This window comes from Peromyscus californicus, unplaced genomic scaffold (assembly GCF_007827085.1).
Source record: "Peromyscus californicus insignis strain IS unplaced genomic scaffold, ASM782708v3 Scaffold_20__1_contigs__length_68692818, whole genome shotgun sequence".
NCBI lineage: Eukaryota > Metazoa > Chordata > Mammalia > Rodentia > Cricetidae > Peromyscus > Peromyscus californicus.
The window spans coordinates 41,075,055-41,090,013 of record NW_026294503.1 but is presented as its reverse complement, the minus strand read 5'-3'; the positions used below and the strand labels follow the sequence as shown (position 1 = coordinate 41,090,013).

The 14,959-nt window shown below is 61.3% G+C and overlaps 1 protein-coding gene across 1 annotated transcript in view; it reads left to right on the top strand.

Moving 5' to 3' along the window:
- Plec (plectin) overlaps positions 1 to 14,959 on the top strand; it is a 36,278-nt gene that overhangs the window by 13,892 nt on the left and 7,427 nt on the right. Inside the window, 27 exon segments of the mRNA XM_052748090.1 lie at positions 844 to 1,010; positions 1,692 to 1,807; positions 1,884 to 1,990; positions 2,080 to 2,175; positions 2,177 to 2,200; positions 2,274 to 2,369; positions 2,623 to 2,750; positions 3,042 to 3,135; positions 3,800 to 3,954; positions 4,035 to 4,353; positions 4,435 to 4,512; positions 4,599 to 4,760; positions 4,967 to 5,071; positions 5,172 to 5,267; positions 5,471 to 5,596; positions 6,442 to 6,594; positions 6,694 to 6,848; positions 6,944 to 7,070; positions 7,174 to 7,357; positions 7,447 to 7,604; positions 7,725 to 7,903; positions 9,223 to 9,361; positions 9,449 to 9,805; positions 9,877 to 9,960; positions 10,150 to 10,254; positions 10,349 to 10,447; positions 11,456 to 14,836. Coding sequence (XP_052604050.1) covers positions 844 to 1,010; positions 1,692 to 1,807; positions 1,884 to 1,990; positions 2,080 to 2,175; positions 2,177 to 2,200; positions 2,274 to 2,369; positions 2,623 to 2,750; positions 3,042 to 3,135; positions 3,800 to 3,954; positions 4,035 to 4,353; positions 4,435 to 4,512; positions 4,599 to 4,760; positions 4,967 to 5,071; positions 5,172 to 5,267; positions 5,471 to 5,596; positions 6,442 to 6,594; positions 6,694 to 6,848; positions 6,944 to 7,070; positions 7,174 to 7,357; positions 7,447 to 7,604; positions 7,725 to 7,903; positions 9,223 to 9,361; positions 9,449 to 9,805; positions 9,877 to 9,960; positions 10,150 to 10,254; positions 10,349 to 10,447; positions 11,456 to 14,836 — 6,990 coding nt within the window.

The window sequence follows — 14,959 nt, the reverse complement described above, 5'->3', positions numbered from 1 at the left end:
AGTCTCAACATATGCTAGCTAGCTCTGTGGCTCCAGGGCGTAATCCTCTCTCCAAGACCAAGACCTGCCTATCCTGTGCCCTCGGGCCCTGGCTAGATAGGGCTGGTGGAACCTCCTTATAGAGGAATGCATTTTCTGCTGGCTGCCTAGAGAAGTTTCTGGAGCTGCAGGGATGCCCTGGGTGACTCATCCATTGCCTGTGTTAGCCTCACAGGAAGCACAAATCTAAGATCTTGGGCCTAAAAGCCAGACTGGCATGGTAGCTGAGTCACATGGGCTGGCCAACAGATAGATCGTTAGGGGACAGGCTGCCACGCCTATTGGCTGGTAGACCCAGGCCGGCCATTGGGCTTAGGGTCAGGATGCCAGCCCCCACACGTCATGTCCAGTTCCCAGCGACTACTCCCTCCACCTGAGCCTGCAGCTGGAGAGGGGCCTTGACCTGCCCCCTCACCCCCAACAGCTGGACCTACTTTGAGGGTTGCCCTTCTGTGCCCATTGCCCATCATCTGTGTTGCGTGCCAGCCTCTGGGGGCTCGGGGTATACTCCAGCCTCCCCCAGCTAAGGGGAGCCCAGAGTACCCATCATTTGACAGCGGAAGTTAGGGCCCCTGTAGTCTTCTGTGGAGCTGCCGCCTGGAGTAGCCTGGTCTTGAGATAAATGTGGTGGCCTTTAGCCCCAAGAACCCCAGTGTGGCCTGGGGGCCCTGGGTATTACAGTCGCATGCTGAGCTGCCCTGCTTTCGTGCAGGTGGTCAGGGCATGTGGTGGTGTGGGTGGTCGGTCAGGCAGGCCAGGTGGCCAGGACTGAGCCCCTGCCCCTGTCTGCTGTGTGTGTGGCAGATCTCAGACATTCAGGTGAGCGGGCAGTCAGAGGACATGACTGCTAAGGAAAAGCTGCTGCTGTGGTCCCAGCGTATGGTGGAAGGTTACCAAGGCCTGCGCTGTGACAACTTTACCACCAGTTGGCGTGATGGCCGTCTCTTCAATGCTATCATCCACCGGCACAAGTATGTGTTTCCCTGGGACAGAAGAAGGCTGGAGGTTGGGAGGGCGCGCTTCACCCTGTGACTTCAAAACAAGTCAGGGCAGAGAGGCGGCAGGAGGCATGTGTTATCTTCCGCTGTTGGAACGTGGTGCCTGCAGGGTGTATTGAATTCCTGCTGCTTCCTCTGGAGGTGCCTGGGGCAGGGCCCTGCTGTCTCCTCCAGGATCCTTGAGAAGCACCTCTGTTCTTCCCGGCTGGTCAGGTCCACGTGGACCCTCAGAAGGAACCTGATGGGCAGGGAGGCTGTAGGAGCCCAGTTGATGATATCTAGCCAGTGTACTGTGCTGGTGACCACCATAGGCTCCTTGGGCCCCGTTGCTGGGTGTGGTGGTGCATGCCTTTAATCCCAGCACTCTGGAGGCAGACACAGAGGCAGGTGGTTCTGTGAATCTGGTCTACATGGGAGTTAGAGGCCAGTCAGGCAGCAGGGTTACACAGTGAGACCCTGCCTCAAAACAACAACAACCCTCCAACCCCAAACAAAAATCAACGTCCCCCGTGCCAGGGTTGGAGATGTTAGTGAACTAGGTAGTGTGTTTTAAGAGGGTATGGGGCCGGACTCTGTTTGCTAAGATGTTTGAAGGAATGTGTCTGTGTAGCCCTGCTCAGTGGGTGTCTCTGCCCCATCCTCACTCGTCCACAGGCCCATGCTCATTGATATGAATAAAGTGTATCGTCAGACCAACCTGGAGAACCTAGACCAGGCCTTCTCCGTGGCAGAGCGGGACCTGGGAGTCACAAGGCTCCTGGACCCAGAAGGTATGAACCACCCACTGGCTCTCCCCATCTTCACCCCTTGTGCGTGGTCCCCCACTGAACCAGCCTTCCCTTGCAGACGTGGATGTCCCTCAGCCTGACGAGAAGTCCATCATCACCTACGTTTCATCCCTGTACGACGCCATGCCCCGTGTGCCCGGCGCACAGGATGGGGTGAGGGCCAATGTGAGTGGGTAGCCCACGATGGGTGGAAGGTGGGCCTCAGCCGGGAACCCGAGACCCTGATGGCCACTCGCTCACTCCTGTGCTCACAGGAGCTGCAGCTCCGCTGGCAGGAGTACCGGGAGCTGGTGTTGCTGCTTCTGCAGTGGATCCGGCACCACACCGCGGCCTTTGAGGAGCGCAAGTTCCCCTTCCAGCTTCGAAGAGATTGAGGTGGGCCTGCCGACCTGGGCTGGTGTCCTTGGGTTGTCTTGGTGTAGCTGCTGACACCCCCTTGTCTCCCTAGATCCTGTGGTGCCAGTTTTTGAAGTTCAAGGAGACGGAGCTTCCTGCCAAGGAGGCAGACAAGAACCGGTCCAAAGGCATCTATCAGTCTTTGGAGGTAAAGTGAGACGCTCTTAAGGGAAGTGAGTGGGATGTCTCCTGTTTTTTTGGGGCTACCCAGGGGTGTGAGAGTCGGGGTATTCCCTGGGTGGATAACTTGAGGCCTCCATGAGGGCCAGGACTCAGTGCCTCTCAAGCATGGCTTGCCCTCGCCTGGTGCTTAGGGACTAAAGTTGTACCAGGTTGTGGAGGAGATGAGTATCCAGGAGTCCCTGTGTCCAGTTCAGCCCTGAGCGTGCCCCTGTTCACAGGGGGCAGTACAAGCGGGCCAGCTCAAGATTCCCCCTGGCTACCACCCGCTAGATGTGGAAAAAGAATGGGGCAAGCTGCACGTGGCCATCCTGGAGCGGGAGAAGCAACTCCGGAGCGAGTTTGAGAGGTGGGCCGTGTGGAGGGTGGCAGGCAGTGTGGGAGGCAGCAGGCGGGTGGGGCCCTGCGGTGGCAGGAGAGCCACCCCAGGGTGAGTCATTGCCTGAGGAGGAACCCCCCCCCCCCCCCCCCCGACACCAGGCTGGGGAACCCAACCAAGCTCCAGTGCTTTAGGGCCAGCGGGACAGTACGCCCCAGGCAGGCAGTGAGGCCAGAGCAGAGGGGAGCTGCTGCTCTCTGGCCCTGGAGTGTGGTGAGCCCAGTGACTCACTCGGGGGTTCTGGGGTGATCTGGTTCCTAGGCTGGAGTGTCTTCAGCGCATCGTGAGCAAACTGCAGATGGAAGCTGGGCTGTGTGAGGAGCAGCTGAACCAGGCCGACTCCCTGCTGCAGTCGGTGAGGGGGAGAGGAGAGGCGGGGCCGAGGGGCGGGGTGGCAGGGTAAGGGTGGAGCGGGCACCCGTCCAGGCCCGAGGGAGGAGCACTGAGCTGCTTACTCTGCAGCCAGGGCTGTGGCTGCTGGGCTACAGGCACAGGGTGTGGCACCAGGGCGGGGAAAACCAGGCCCTTCTGGTTTGCCGCCAACTCTGACCTCCTTTGGAGAGCAGAACTGGCCTCTGGCCACCAGGCTGGACTCTCTGCCTCCCTGCCTCATTCCAGAGTGGCCCTCCCTCTCCAGGAATTGGGGAGTGGGGAGACCCCAGCCTCATTGCTGGCTAAGTGCCATGGGGCCCAGAAGGCACAGCGCTGTGGGCCTGGGTGGGAGAAGTTGTGTGGTACATGATGGAGGGTGAGGCAGAGAGACTCTGTGGACAAAGCCGTTCAGGTCTCTGTCCTTGGACCCAGTGGGAATCTTTCAGGCGGATCCTGATTCCCCAGAGAACAGATACAGATTTCTCTAGAAGCATGCTAGGAAGATTTGTGGGATTGCCCGAAGAGAAAGGAAAGACAGGACCTTGATCTTAGGCTGCGGAAGTGGGTGAAGGGGAGTCCTTGGTTGAGAACCGTAGGCAGTGAGTAGGAGAGTCAGCCAGACCAAGTCACACAGGACCATCTTGCAGGATATTCGGCTGCTGGCCTCAGGCAAGGTGGCTCAGCGGGCCGGGGAAGTGGAGCGAGACCTGGACAAGGCCGATGGCATGATCCGGCTGTTGTTCAATGACGTGCAGACCCTTAAAGATGGGCGGCACCCACAGGGTGAACAGATGTACCGGAGGTATGTGCCATACCTAGGAAGGGTGGGTTAGGAGGCCTGGGACCCATCTGACCCTCTTCCCCACTCGTGTGCCCTCTCAGGGTCTATCGTCTACACGAGCGCCTAGTGGCCATCCGCACCGAGTACAACCTCCGACTGAAGGCCGGCGTGGCTGCCCCGGTGACCCAAGTGACCCAAGTGACCCTGCAGAGTACACAGAGGCGCCCAGAGCTAGAGGACTCGACGCTACGCTACCTGCAAGACCTGCTGGCATGGGTAGAGGAGAACCAGCGTCGAATGGACGGCGCCGAGTGGGGCGTGGACTTGCCCAGCGTTGAGGCACAGCTGGGCAGCCACCGGGGCATGCATCAGTCTATCGAGGAGTTTCGGGCCAAGATTGAGCGGGCACGGAATGATGAGGTAGGCAGTACCCTTGGGGTGAGCTATGGTTGTGGGCCGTGTCCCGGCCACTGCAGACCTTACCGCTCCCATCTTTTGCAGAGCCAGCTCTCCCCTGCCACCCGGGGTGCCTACCGTGAATGCCTGGGCCGCCTCGACCTGCAGTATGCAAAGCTGCTGGTGAGTTGGGGGGACTGGGACTGCTGGTGGCTGGGAGGGGTAGGCAGCCCAGGTCAGTCAGCTGACTCATTCTCTCCTACTTAAAGAACTCCTCCAAGGCCCGCCTCCGGTCCCTGGAGAGCTTGCACGGGTTTGTGGCGGCAGCTACCAAGGAGCTGATGTGGCTGAATGAGAAGGAAGAGGAGGAAGTGGGCTTTGATTGGAGTGACCGCAACACCAACATGGCTGCCAAGAAGGAGAGTTACTCGGTGAGGCGGCTTTTTCTCCACAGTACCCTACCATCCACCCCCCCGCCCCCTGTCCACCCCCTCCCTTCCCACTCACATCCGTATTGTCACCCACCGTTGGGAGCCCCTGAGTTTGGCTTCAAGGCTCTGTGAAGATGGGCGTGGAACTTGCATTGCGTTTACAGCCTTCCCGAAATTGTCCCTGAGACCCTTTCCCTCCCTGTCAGGCCCTGATGCGGGAACTGGAAATGAAGGAAAAGAAAATCAAGGAGATCCAGAACACCGGGGACCGGCTGCTGCGGGAAGACCACCCTGCCCGGCCCACAGTGGAGGTGGGGGGCAGGGCTGCAGGGAACCTTAGGAGCCTCGGTGGGGGTGGGGCTCTGGGACCGATGGCGTGGGGGTGGGGCCTGAGGACCCTGTTGTCTGCAGTCCTTCCAGGCTGCCTTGCAGACACAGTGGAGCTGGATGCTACAGCTCTGTTGCTGCATCGAGGCACACTTGAAAGAGAACACAGCCTACTTCCAGGTAAGGACCAGAGCCTCTCTTTCCCCTGTGGCCCGGCTGCCCCGCCCTGGAAGAGCCCCCATAGGACCTGACATATGTGTAGCCCTGACTGCCAGTCCCCCTTTGTGGGGGGGGTGTCCCAGCACCTCTTCCCTCAGGTCTGGCCTTTTGTCCTGTGTCTGTCCCGTGTCAGCCCTGTGTGACCCCTCCCGCTCTTCTCCTAGTTCTTCTCAGACGTTCGGGAGGCCGAGGAACAGCTGCAGAAAGTACAGGAGACGTTGCGCAGGAAGTACACCTGTGACCGCTCCATCACCGTCACCAGGCTTGAGGACCTGCTGCAGGATGCCCAGGTGAGGCGGACGTGAGCACGGACCAGAGGAACAGACTGGATGGAGCGTGGGCTGTGTGGGTACCTGAATGGGACGGAAGGCCAGCAGGGCTAAGGAGACAATGCAGGGTACAGGTGTACGGCAAACAGAAAAGCGGGTGACCAGCAGGTGGGCTGGCGTGAGCCCCAACCTTAGAGCCTACCTGAGTGGAGCGTCCTCAGCCCTACGGTGAATAATCGACGTCATGGCCTGATGATTGGGGGCAGGCCTAGCCGCAGGGCTGTGAATGGCAGCTGGGCAGCTGGACGTGGTGCCCATGTACACTGGGGCATGGCTGGGGGTTGCCCACAGTAGTCTCAGTGCTCTGGATAGGGAGTCCTAGAGGCAGAGGGGAGAGGAGGAACCTGGTTCTGTAGTCTGCAAAGACTGGACCGGCTCCAATACTTACCTGAGAAGATGGGAGAGGGTCAGCCGCTCCAGCATGGACTCCGTCCTTGAGCTGCTCTTGGTGAGGTTTGTTCCTCGCTCCCCTCCCGTTGGGGTTGGACAGGGGAGGAGGATGCCCTTCTTCTACAGCTAGAAGGGGAGGGAGCAGGGGTGAGGTCATTGCAGAGGTAGGTTTGTAAGCAGGGCCCTACCCCTTCTTTACGTAGGAATGGTCTAGGGTAGGGATGGGTACCTAGTCTCGGTTGGAAGGAAGGAGACCAGTGGAATCAACTGGCGGAGGCCTATACCCTCTCGCAGCTGTCCCTGCCTTTAAGTGCCCTCATTCCTAGCATCAAAAAACCTCCCCAGACAGGGTTCTGGGTCAGGTGTCTCTGCACCCGGAGCTAGATGGGTCGACCCTGAACCTCCCCTCCCCACAGGACGAGAAGGAACAACTGAATGAGTACAAGGGGCACCTCTCGGGCCTGGCCAAGCGGGCCAAGGCCATTGTGCAGTTGAAGCCACGCAACCCTGCCTACCCTGTGCGGGGCCACGTGCCCCTGCTGGCCGTGTGTGACTACAAGCAGGTGGAGGTAAGGGCTGAGCTAGGCTGTGCCCAAGCCCGAGGGGACGACGATGGGCCGGCCAGGGCATAGGCGTAGCTCCACTGTCTGCTGCTCTGACTGTCCCAGGTGACTGTGCGCAAGGGTGACCAGTGCCAGCTCGTGGGTCCTGCCCAGCCATCCCACTGGAAGGTGCTCAGCGGTCCCAGCAGCGAGGCTGCTGTGCCTTCGGTGTGCTTTCTTGTGCCACCGCCCAACCAGGAGGCCCAGGAAGCGGTCGCCAGGTGGGTCACCCGAGGGCTCCCAGCTGCAGGGGGTTTGTGGACACTGAGGAGGTTTCTGGGCACCCCTGAACGCGAACACGGTCCTTGTCTACTAGGCTGGAGGCCCAGCATCAGGCCCTGGTGACACTGTGGCACCAGCTGCACGTGGACATGAAGAGCCTCCTGGCGTGGCAGAGCCTCAGCCGTGACATACAGCTCATCCGGTCCTGGTCCCTCGTCACGGTAGGACGGCGCACGGGCCACGGGTCCTGGGAGGGACGGGAAGATGGTGTCTCGTGGGCACCGTCCGGCCCGACCCCATCTCAACGACGTGTGCCGCCTCCAGTTCCGCACGCTGAAGCCGGAGGAGCAGCGCCAAGCCCTGCGCAACCTGGAGCTGCACTACCAGGCCTTCCTCCGAGACAGCCAGGACGCTGGTGGCTTCGGGCCCGAGGACCGGCTGGTGGCCGAGCGCGAGTATGGGTCTTGCAGCCGCCACTACCAGCAGCTGCTGCAAAGCCTGGAGCAGGGTATGGCGGGGGGCGAGGCCCTGCGGGGTGGCCGGCGCGTGGGCAGGCTGTATGCAGGCCATGTCTCAGTAGCCCGGTTGTTTCCCCAGGCGAGCAAGAGGAGTCTCGCTGTCAGCGATGCATCTCGGAGCTCAAGGATATCCGGCTGCAGCTGGAGGCCTGTGAGACTCGGACCGTGCACCGTCTGCGGCTGCCTCTGGACAAAGAACCTGCTAGGGAGTGTGCCCAACGCATCGCCGAGCAACAGGCAGGCGCAGCCCCCATTCCTGTCTCACTCCTCCTGCCCACCCCCAACCTCCCTCACCTTCCAGGGAAGCTGGTTGTTAGACTCTGATGGTCAACGTGCCTCTCCCTGGTCTCTCCACAGAAAGCGCAGGCTGAGGTGGAGGGGCTAGGCAAGGGAGTTGCCCGCCTCTCTGCCGAGGCTGAGAAAGTTCTAGCCTTGCCAGAGCCGTCTCCTGCTGCTCCCACTCTGCGCTCGGAGTTGGAACTGACCCTGGGCAAGCTGGAGCAGGTCCGAAGCTTATCTGCCATCTACCTGGAGAAGTGAGTGTTTCTGTGCAGGTTTCAGGGCCCAGTGGGGTTCCTCCAGTGAGGGCAGTGATTGCAGACATGTTCTGAGCAGAGGAAAGATGAGGGTGGGGGGTGAAGTGGCAGTGGGGCCATTGAGCAGTCTGGCTAGGGAATGGAGGGCGTGGATTTGGACCTGCGTACAGTTTGAGGTGGTAAGAACCTCAGAGTCCGATGCATTTTGAAGATCATATCCATAAATCTTCTAGATAATGGGATGTGAGGTGTGGGGTAAAGGGACGTTGGTGCTGCTCACTGGGAAGTCATAGACTTGGGGCCAACCAGGAACCAGCCCAGTGAAGAGTGAGGGAAGAGGGTGGGTTGGAGCAAGGTTGCTTCAAGTTGTGAGTAGAAGGGAGCACAGATGGAAGGAAGGAGGAAGGAGGGAGGGAAGGAAGGAGGGAGAGATGCCATGAGGTGTGGCCAGACTGGTGGGTTCAGGAGGAAGGACCAGTGAGTTTGAGAGACGGATGAGCTTCTTGGTGGAGAAAAATGGAGAGCTGAGAGGAGTGAGTCAGGCTGGGGCAACGCTTGAGACGTCAGAGGCACAGGGCAGCAAGATGCTCCCCAGGCCTCTTGACCTCATCCTCTTAGGATCCTTCTTGCAGAGCCCAGCCCCTTCTGCCTATCCTCCTGTGCCTAGCTGCAGAGCTTCTACGTCTTTCTTTCTGTTTATCTCAGCATATTTTGATTCAGAGGCACAGTAGGTACATTCATAGGGCCTGTCTTGTGCCCTCAGCATTTACTTCCAGCATGTATTGCTTCCTGGATTACATAGTGCATTCACACTTTAAATAATTTACTTTTATTTATTGTGCATTGGTGTTTTACCTGCATGCATGTCTGTGTGAGGGTATCCGATCCCCTGGAACTGAAGTTACAGACATGTGGGTGCTGGGAATTGAACCCGGGTCCTCTGGAAGAGCAGTCAGTGCTCTTAACCACTGAGCCATCTCTCCAGCCCCTGCATCCACCCTTTGTTAACAAATACAGTGTTAGAGAGGACCGTCTGTCGGACACATTGTCCCCTTCCTACTTCCTGTTTGCTCAGCCAGTCTTGAGTGTAGTCTTGAGGACTACACTACAGGTACTGTCACCTGCCCCAGGACTTTAGAATCTGCTGCTCCTAGCTGGAGCATCCTCCCTCTGGGTCTTCCAGCTTAAGTGACCACTGCTCTGGCCAGGTAGAGTCTGGGCATAGCAGGAGGCACCTAGGGGCCCCAGTTCCTTCATCTAGGGTGTGTGGCTTGAGCCCATGTATCTCCTGGCTCTGAGTCTTGCTATCTCCTACCTAGACTCAAGACCATCAGCTTGGTGATTCGCAGTACCCAGGGGGCTGAGGAGGTGCTTAAAGCCCATGAGGAGCAGCTTAAGGAGGCCCAGGCTGTGCCTGCCACCCTCCAAGAGCTTGAAGCTACCAAGGCCTCACTAAAGGTACCGTCTGGGAACCCGTGCTTCACCGGGGAACAGGGTCAGTAGGAGTCCGTGTTGAACAGGCACCAACCCTGCCTTGCCCAACAGAAACTGCGGGCCCAGGCGGAGGCGCAGCAGCCTGTATTTGACACCCTGAGAGATGAACTGCGGGGGGCACAGGAAGTTGGTGAACGGCTACAGCAGCGGCATGGCGAACGGGACGTGGAAGTGGAACGGTGGCGAGAGCGTGTTACTCAGTTGCTGGAGCGCTGGCAGGCTGTACTGGCCCAGACCGATGTGCGGCAGCGTGAGCTCGAGCAGCTGGGTCGCCAGCTCCGCTACTACCGGGAGAGTGCGGACCCACTGAGCGCCTGGCTGCAGGATGCCAAGAGGCGGCAAGAACAGATCCAGGCCGTGCCGATAGCCAACAGCCAGGCTGCACGGGAACAGCTGCGCCAGGAGAAGGTAGGCCCCGGCAGGCTTGGCATGTGAGAGGGCGCAGCCTATAGCTCGAGGCTAACCCCTTCCTCCCTCAGGCCCTGCTGGAAGAGATCGAGCGTCACGGCGAGAAGGTTGAGGAGTGTCAGAGGTTCGCCAAGCAGTACATCAACGCAATCAAGGTGAGGCCTCCCAGCTGCCAGCTCTAAAACTCAAAACTGGGGCACGCTTGCCAGTTGAGCGGGCACTGGACTCTCGAGTGGCCCTCCCAAGGCTGGACTGTGCCCGAGCAAGCCTGTGAGGCAGCCTGGGGATCAGGCCCAGGCAACCAGAGTGTAGAGCTGGCAGCTGACTGCATTGTGTGTCTACAGGACTATGAGCTCCAGCTGGTCACCTACAAGGCGCAGCTTGAGCCCGTGGCCTCCCCAGCCAAGAAGGCCAAGGTTCAGTCTGGATCGGAGAGTGTCATCCAAGAGGTAGGATGGAGGCGGGCCAAGCCTCAGCTGAGCAGGGGGCTAGATGGACCTCAGGGGTCTCCTGGTCATTGATTGGCCTTCTCCTTCCTCCCAGTATGTGGATCTGCGTACACGCTACAGTGAGCTGACCACACTCACAAGTCAGTACATCAAGTTCATCAGTGAGACACTACGCCGCATGGAGGAGGAAGAGGTATGCCTGGGGCCATGTGGACCGGGCGGGGGAAGCCCCTTCTCCTCATTTCAAATGCAGCCCATAGCAACCTGTCTGAGACCACTAGTTGCAGTTCACTCCATGCCCCGTGCCCAGTGTTGCCCAGCACCCCACCCCAGCACGGCTCCCCAGGTTGCCCTTCCTTGTGGTCCCCCCACCTCGATCTGGCTCGGCTCTGCTCTCTGCCTGGCGGCTAGTGCGCCCTTTCTCGTTGGCGGGTGTTCCTCGGTTGCATCCTTCTGGTTCTCCTGTGTGCTCTTCCTGGAGATAGATTCTGGGTTGGCGTCACTGGGTCTCTTGCCTTAGGAAGAGTTGGTGTATGTGACTGTAGGGTTTGGAGAGTGGTGTCGCCGAGGAACTTGGCCGGGCATGGTGCCATCTGTCTAGCTCCTTACATCCTAGGTGGCCTGGTTGGCCTGCCTTTATCCTTACCTCCTCTTTGCTCCTGTTTGCCGGCTTGAGAGGCCTTCTGTGCTGGCTCTGGTCTGCACGGCTGTCTCTACTTTGGCTGCCTCACCATGCCCTCACCCCAATGGGCTTTGGGGACAGCCCCCCCCTCCCTGTGCGGAGAGAGGGTCTTTGTGGTGGGAACCAGGCCCGAGGGGGTCTGGTAGAATTCGGGCAGGGCTGTGGTATGGTGGGTATGGCTTGCAGGCCCTGCGAGCCTCCTGCTTTTTGCTCTCTCTCTCTCTCCCCGTATCCGTCTGTCTCCGTCGCCTGTCTGCGGGAAGAGGGGAGGACGCCTGGGCCTCCTTCCCCAGGCTGGTGAGCATGGTGGGGCCGCTATGCTCGCTGCCCAAGTACCCCGGGCGGGTGCACGCTGTCTCCTCGACCGGGTTGGGACCTCTGTCCTCCCTGATGCCCCGAATCGTGCTGTCCAAGTGAACTGTGGTGGTACCGTCCACGTCACGTGAGCGCCCGGCACCCTGCCTACGCTCACGCTATCTCTGGTTCTCTTCCTCTCTCTGCGGCCGCCTGCCCGCGCAGAGGCTGGCTGAGCAACAGCGGGCAGAGGAGCGGGAGCGACTGGCCGAGGTGGAGGCCGCGCTGGAGAAGCAGCGGCAGCTCGCCGAGGCGCACGCCCAGGCTAAGGCGCAGGCGGAGCTGGAAGCACAGGAGCTGCAGCGGCGCATGAAGGAGGAGGTGGCACGGCGTGAGGAGGCAGCGGTGGATGCACAGCAGCAGAAGCGCAGCATCCAGGAGGAGCTGCAGCATCTTCGGCAGAGCTCAGAGGCGGAGATCCAGGCCAAGGCCCAACAGGTGGAGGCCGCAGAACGCAGCAGGATGCGCATTGAGGAAGAGATCCGGGTAGTGCGCCTGCAGCTGGAGACAACGGAGCGTCAGCGTGGAGGGGCGGAGGGCGAGCTACAGGCTCTGCGTGCCCGGGCCGAGGAGGCAGAAGCGCAGAAGCGGCAGGCTCAGGAGGAAGCTGAACGCTTGCGCAGGCAGGTGCAAGATGAGAGCCAGCGCAAAAGGCAGGCAGAGGCAGAGCTGGCCCTGCGTGTGAAGGCTGAAGCCGAGGCAGCTCGGGAGAAGCAGCGGGCCCTGCAGGCCCTGGAGGAACTGCGACTGCAGGCTGAGGAGGCCGAACGGCGGCTGCGCCAAGCTGAGGCCGAGAGGGCACGCCAAGTGCAGGTAGCTCTGGAGACAGCGCAGCGCAGCGCGGAGGTGGAGCTGCAGAGCAAGCGCGCATCCTTTGCGGAGAAGACGGCACAGCTGGAGCGCACGCTGCAGGAGGAGCACGTGACCGTGACCCAGCTGCGGGAGGAGGCCGAGCGGCGGGCACACCAGCAAGCCGAGGCTGAACGAGCCCGTGAGGAGGCTGAGCGGGAGCTGGAGCGCTGGCAGCTAAAGGCCAACGAGGCGCTGAGGCTGCGGCTGCAAGCAGAAGAGGTGGCTCAGCAGAAGAGTCTGGCCCAGGCCGATGCCGAGAAGCAGAAGGAAGAGGCGGAGCGCGAGGCACGGCGGCGTGGCAAGGCCGAGGAACAGGCCGTGCGGCAGCGAGAGCTGGCCGAACAGGAGCTGGAGAAGCAGCGGCAGCTGGCGGAGGGCACTGCCCAGCAGCGCCTGGCTGCAGAGCAGGAACTGATCCGCCTGCGGGCTGAGACAGAGCAGGGTGAACAGCAGCGGCAGCTGCTGGAGGAGGAGCTGGCCCGGCTGCAGCGTGAAGCGACTGCAGCCACGCAGAAGCGCCAGGAACTGGAGGCTGAACTGGCCAAGGTGCGGGCAGAGATGGAGGTACTGCTGGCCAGCAAGGCACGAGCCGAGGAAGAGTCTCGTTCTACCAGCGAGAAGTCTAAGCAGAGGCTCGAGGCCGAGGCAGACCGGTTTCGAGAGCTGGCTGAGGAGGCTGCCCGGCTGCGTGCCCTGGCCGAGGAGGCCAAGCGGCAGCGGCAGCTGGCCGAGGAGGACGCGGCGCGCCAGCGGGCCGAGGCAGAGCGAGTGCTTACTGAGAAGCTGGCTGCCATCAGTGAGGCCACCAGGCTCAAGACAGAGGCGGAGATTGCGCTCAAAGAGAAGGAGGCCGAGAACGAGCGCCTGCGGCGCCTGGCTGAGGATGAGGCCTTCCAGCGGCGGCGTCTGGAGGAGCAGGCTGCACTGCACAAGGCTGACATAGAGGAGCGCCTGGCCCAGCTGCGCAAGGCGTCAGAGAGTGAGCTAGAGCGGCAAAAGGGGTTGGTGGAGGATACGCTGCGGCAGCGGCGTCAGGTGGAGGAGGAGATCATGGCGCTGAAGGCGAGCTTTGAGAAAGCCGCCGCTGGCAAGGCAGAACTAGAGCTGGAGCTCGGGCGCATCCGCAGCAATGCCGAGGACACAATGCGCAGCAAGGAGCAGGCCGAACTGGAGGCAGCTCGGCAGCGGCAGTTGGCCGCCGAGGAGGAGCAGCGGCGCCGGGAAGCCGAGGAGCGTGTGCAGAAGAGCCTGGCAGCCGAGGAGGAAGCTGCACGGCAGCGCAAGGTTGCGCTGGAGGAAGTCGAGCGGCTCAAGGCCAAGGTGGAGGAAGCACGGCGCCTGCGCGAACGCGCGGAGCAGGAGTCCGCCAGGCAGCTGCAGCTGGCCCAGGAGGCGGCCCAGAAACGACTGCAGGCGGAGGAGAAGGCGCATGCCTTTGTGGTGCAGCAGCGAGAAGAGGAGCTGCAGCAGACACTTCAGCAAGAGCAGAGCATGCTGGAACGGCTGCGGAGTGAGGCAGAGGCAGCCCGGCGCGCGGCGGAGGAGGCGGAGGAGGCCCGGGAGCAGGCAGAACGGGAGGCCGCACAGTCCCGGAAACAAGTGGAGGAGGCCGAGCGGCTGAAACAGTCAGCGGAGGAGCAGGCACAGGCCCGGGCTCAGGCACAGGCAGCTGCAGAGAAGCTGCGCAAGGAAGCCGAGCAAGAGGCCGCGCGTCGGGCCCAGGCCGAGCAAGCAGCATTGAAACAGAAGCAGGCCGCCGACGCCGAGATGGAGAAGCACAAGAAGTTTGCAGAGCAGACGCTGCGGCAGAAGGCCCAGGTAGAGCAGGAGCTGACAACACTCAGACTGCAGCTGGAGGAGACCGACCACCAGAAGAGCATCCTGGATGAGGAGCTGCAGCGGCTGAAGGCGGAGGTCACAGAGGCAGCCCGGCAGCGCAGCCAGGTGGAGGAGGAGCTCTTCTCCGTCCGCGTGCAGATGGAGGAGCTGGGCAAGCTCAAGGCCCGCATCGAAGCCGAAAACCGGGCACTCATCCTGCGGGACAAGGACAACACCCAGCGCTTCCTGGAGGAGGAGGCTGAGAAGATGAAACAGGTGGCCGAGGAGGCCGCGCGGTTGAGTGTGGCGGCCCAGGAGGCTGCACGGCTGCGGCAGCTGGCAGAGGAGGACCTGGCTCAGCAGCGGGCCCTGGCAGAGAAGATGCTCAAGGAAAAGATGCAGGCAGTACAGGAAGCCACGAGGCTGAAGGCTGAGGCGGAGCTGCTACAGCAGCAGAAGGAGCTTGCCCAGGAGCAGGCCCGGCGGCTGCAAGAGGACAAGGAGCAGATGGCGCAGCAGCTGGTCGAGGAGACGCAGGGTTTCCAGCGGACTCTAGAGGCCGAGCGGCAGCGGCAGCTGGAGATGAGTGCAGAGGCCGAGCGCCTCAAGCTGCGCATGGCAGAGATGAGCCGGGCTCAGGCCCGGGCCGAGGAGGATGCCCAGCGCTTCCGGAAGCAGGCTGAAGAGATTGGCGAGAAGCTGCACCGCACTGAGCTTGCTACGCAGGAGAAGGTGACGTTGGTGCAGACGCTGGAGATCCAGCGGCAGCAGAGTGACCATGATGCCGAGCGTCTGAGGGAGGCCATTGCTGAGCTGGAGCGTGAGAAGGAGAAGCTCAAACAAGAGGCCAAGCTGCTGCAGCTCAAGTCTGAGGAGGTACCACCCTCCCTCCTCACAGGCCCTCCTCACAGGCGGCGGAAGGGCGGGCGGGGTGGCAGGGAGGGTCTGCCTTTGGTGGTGGTGAGTGCTTCTTGGGTCTCCCTCCTCTCTTGAGAGCTG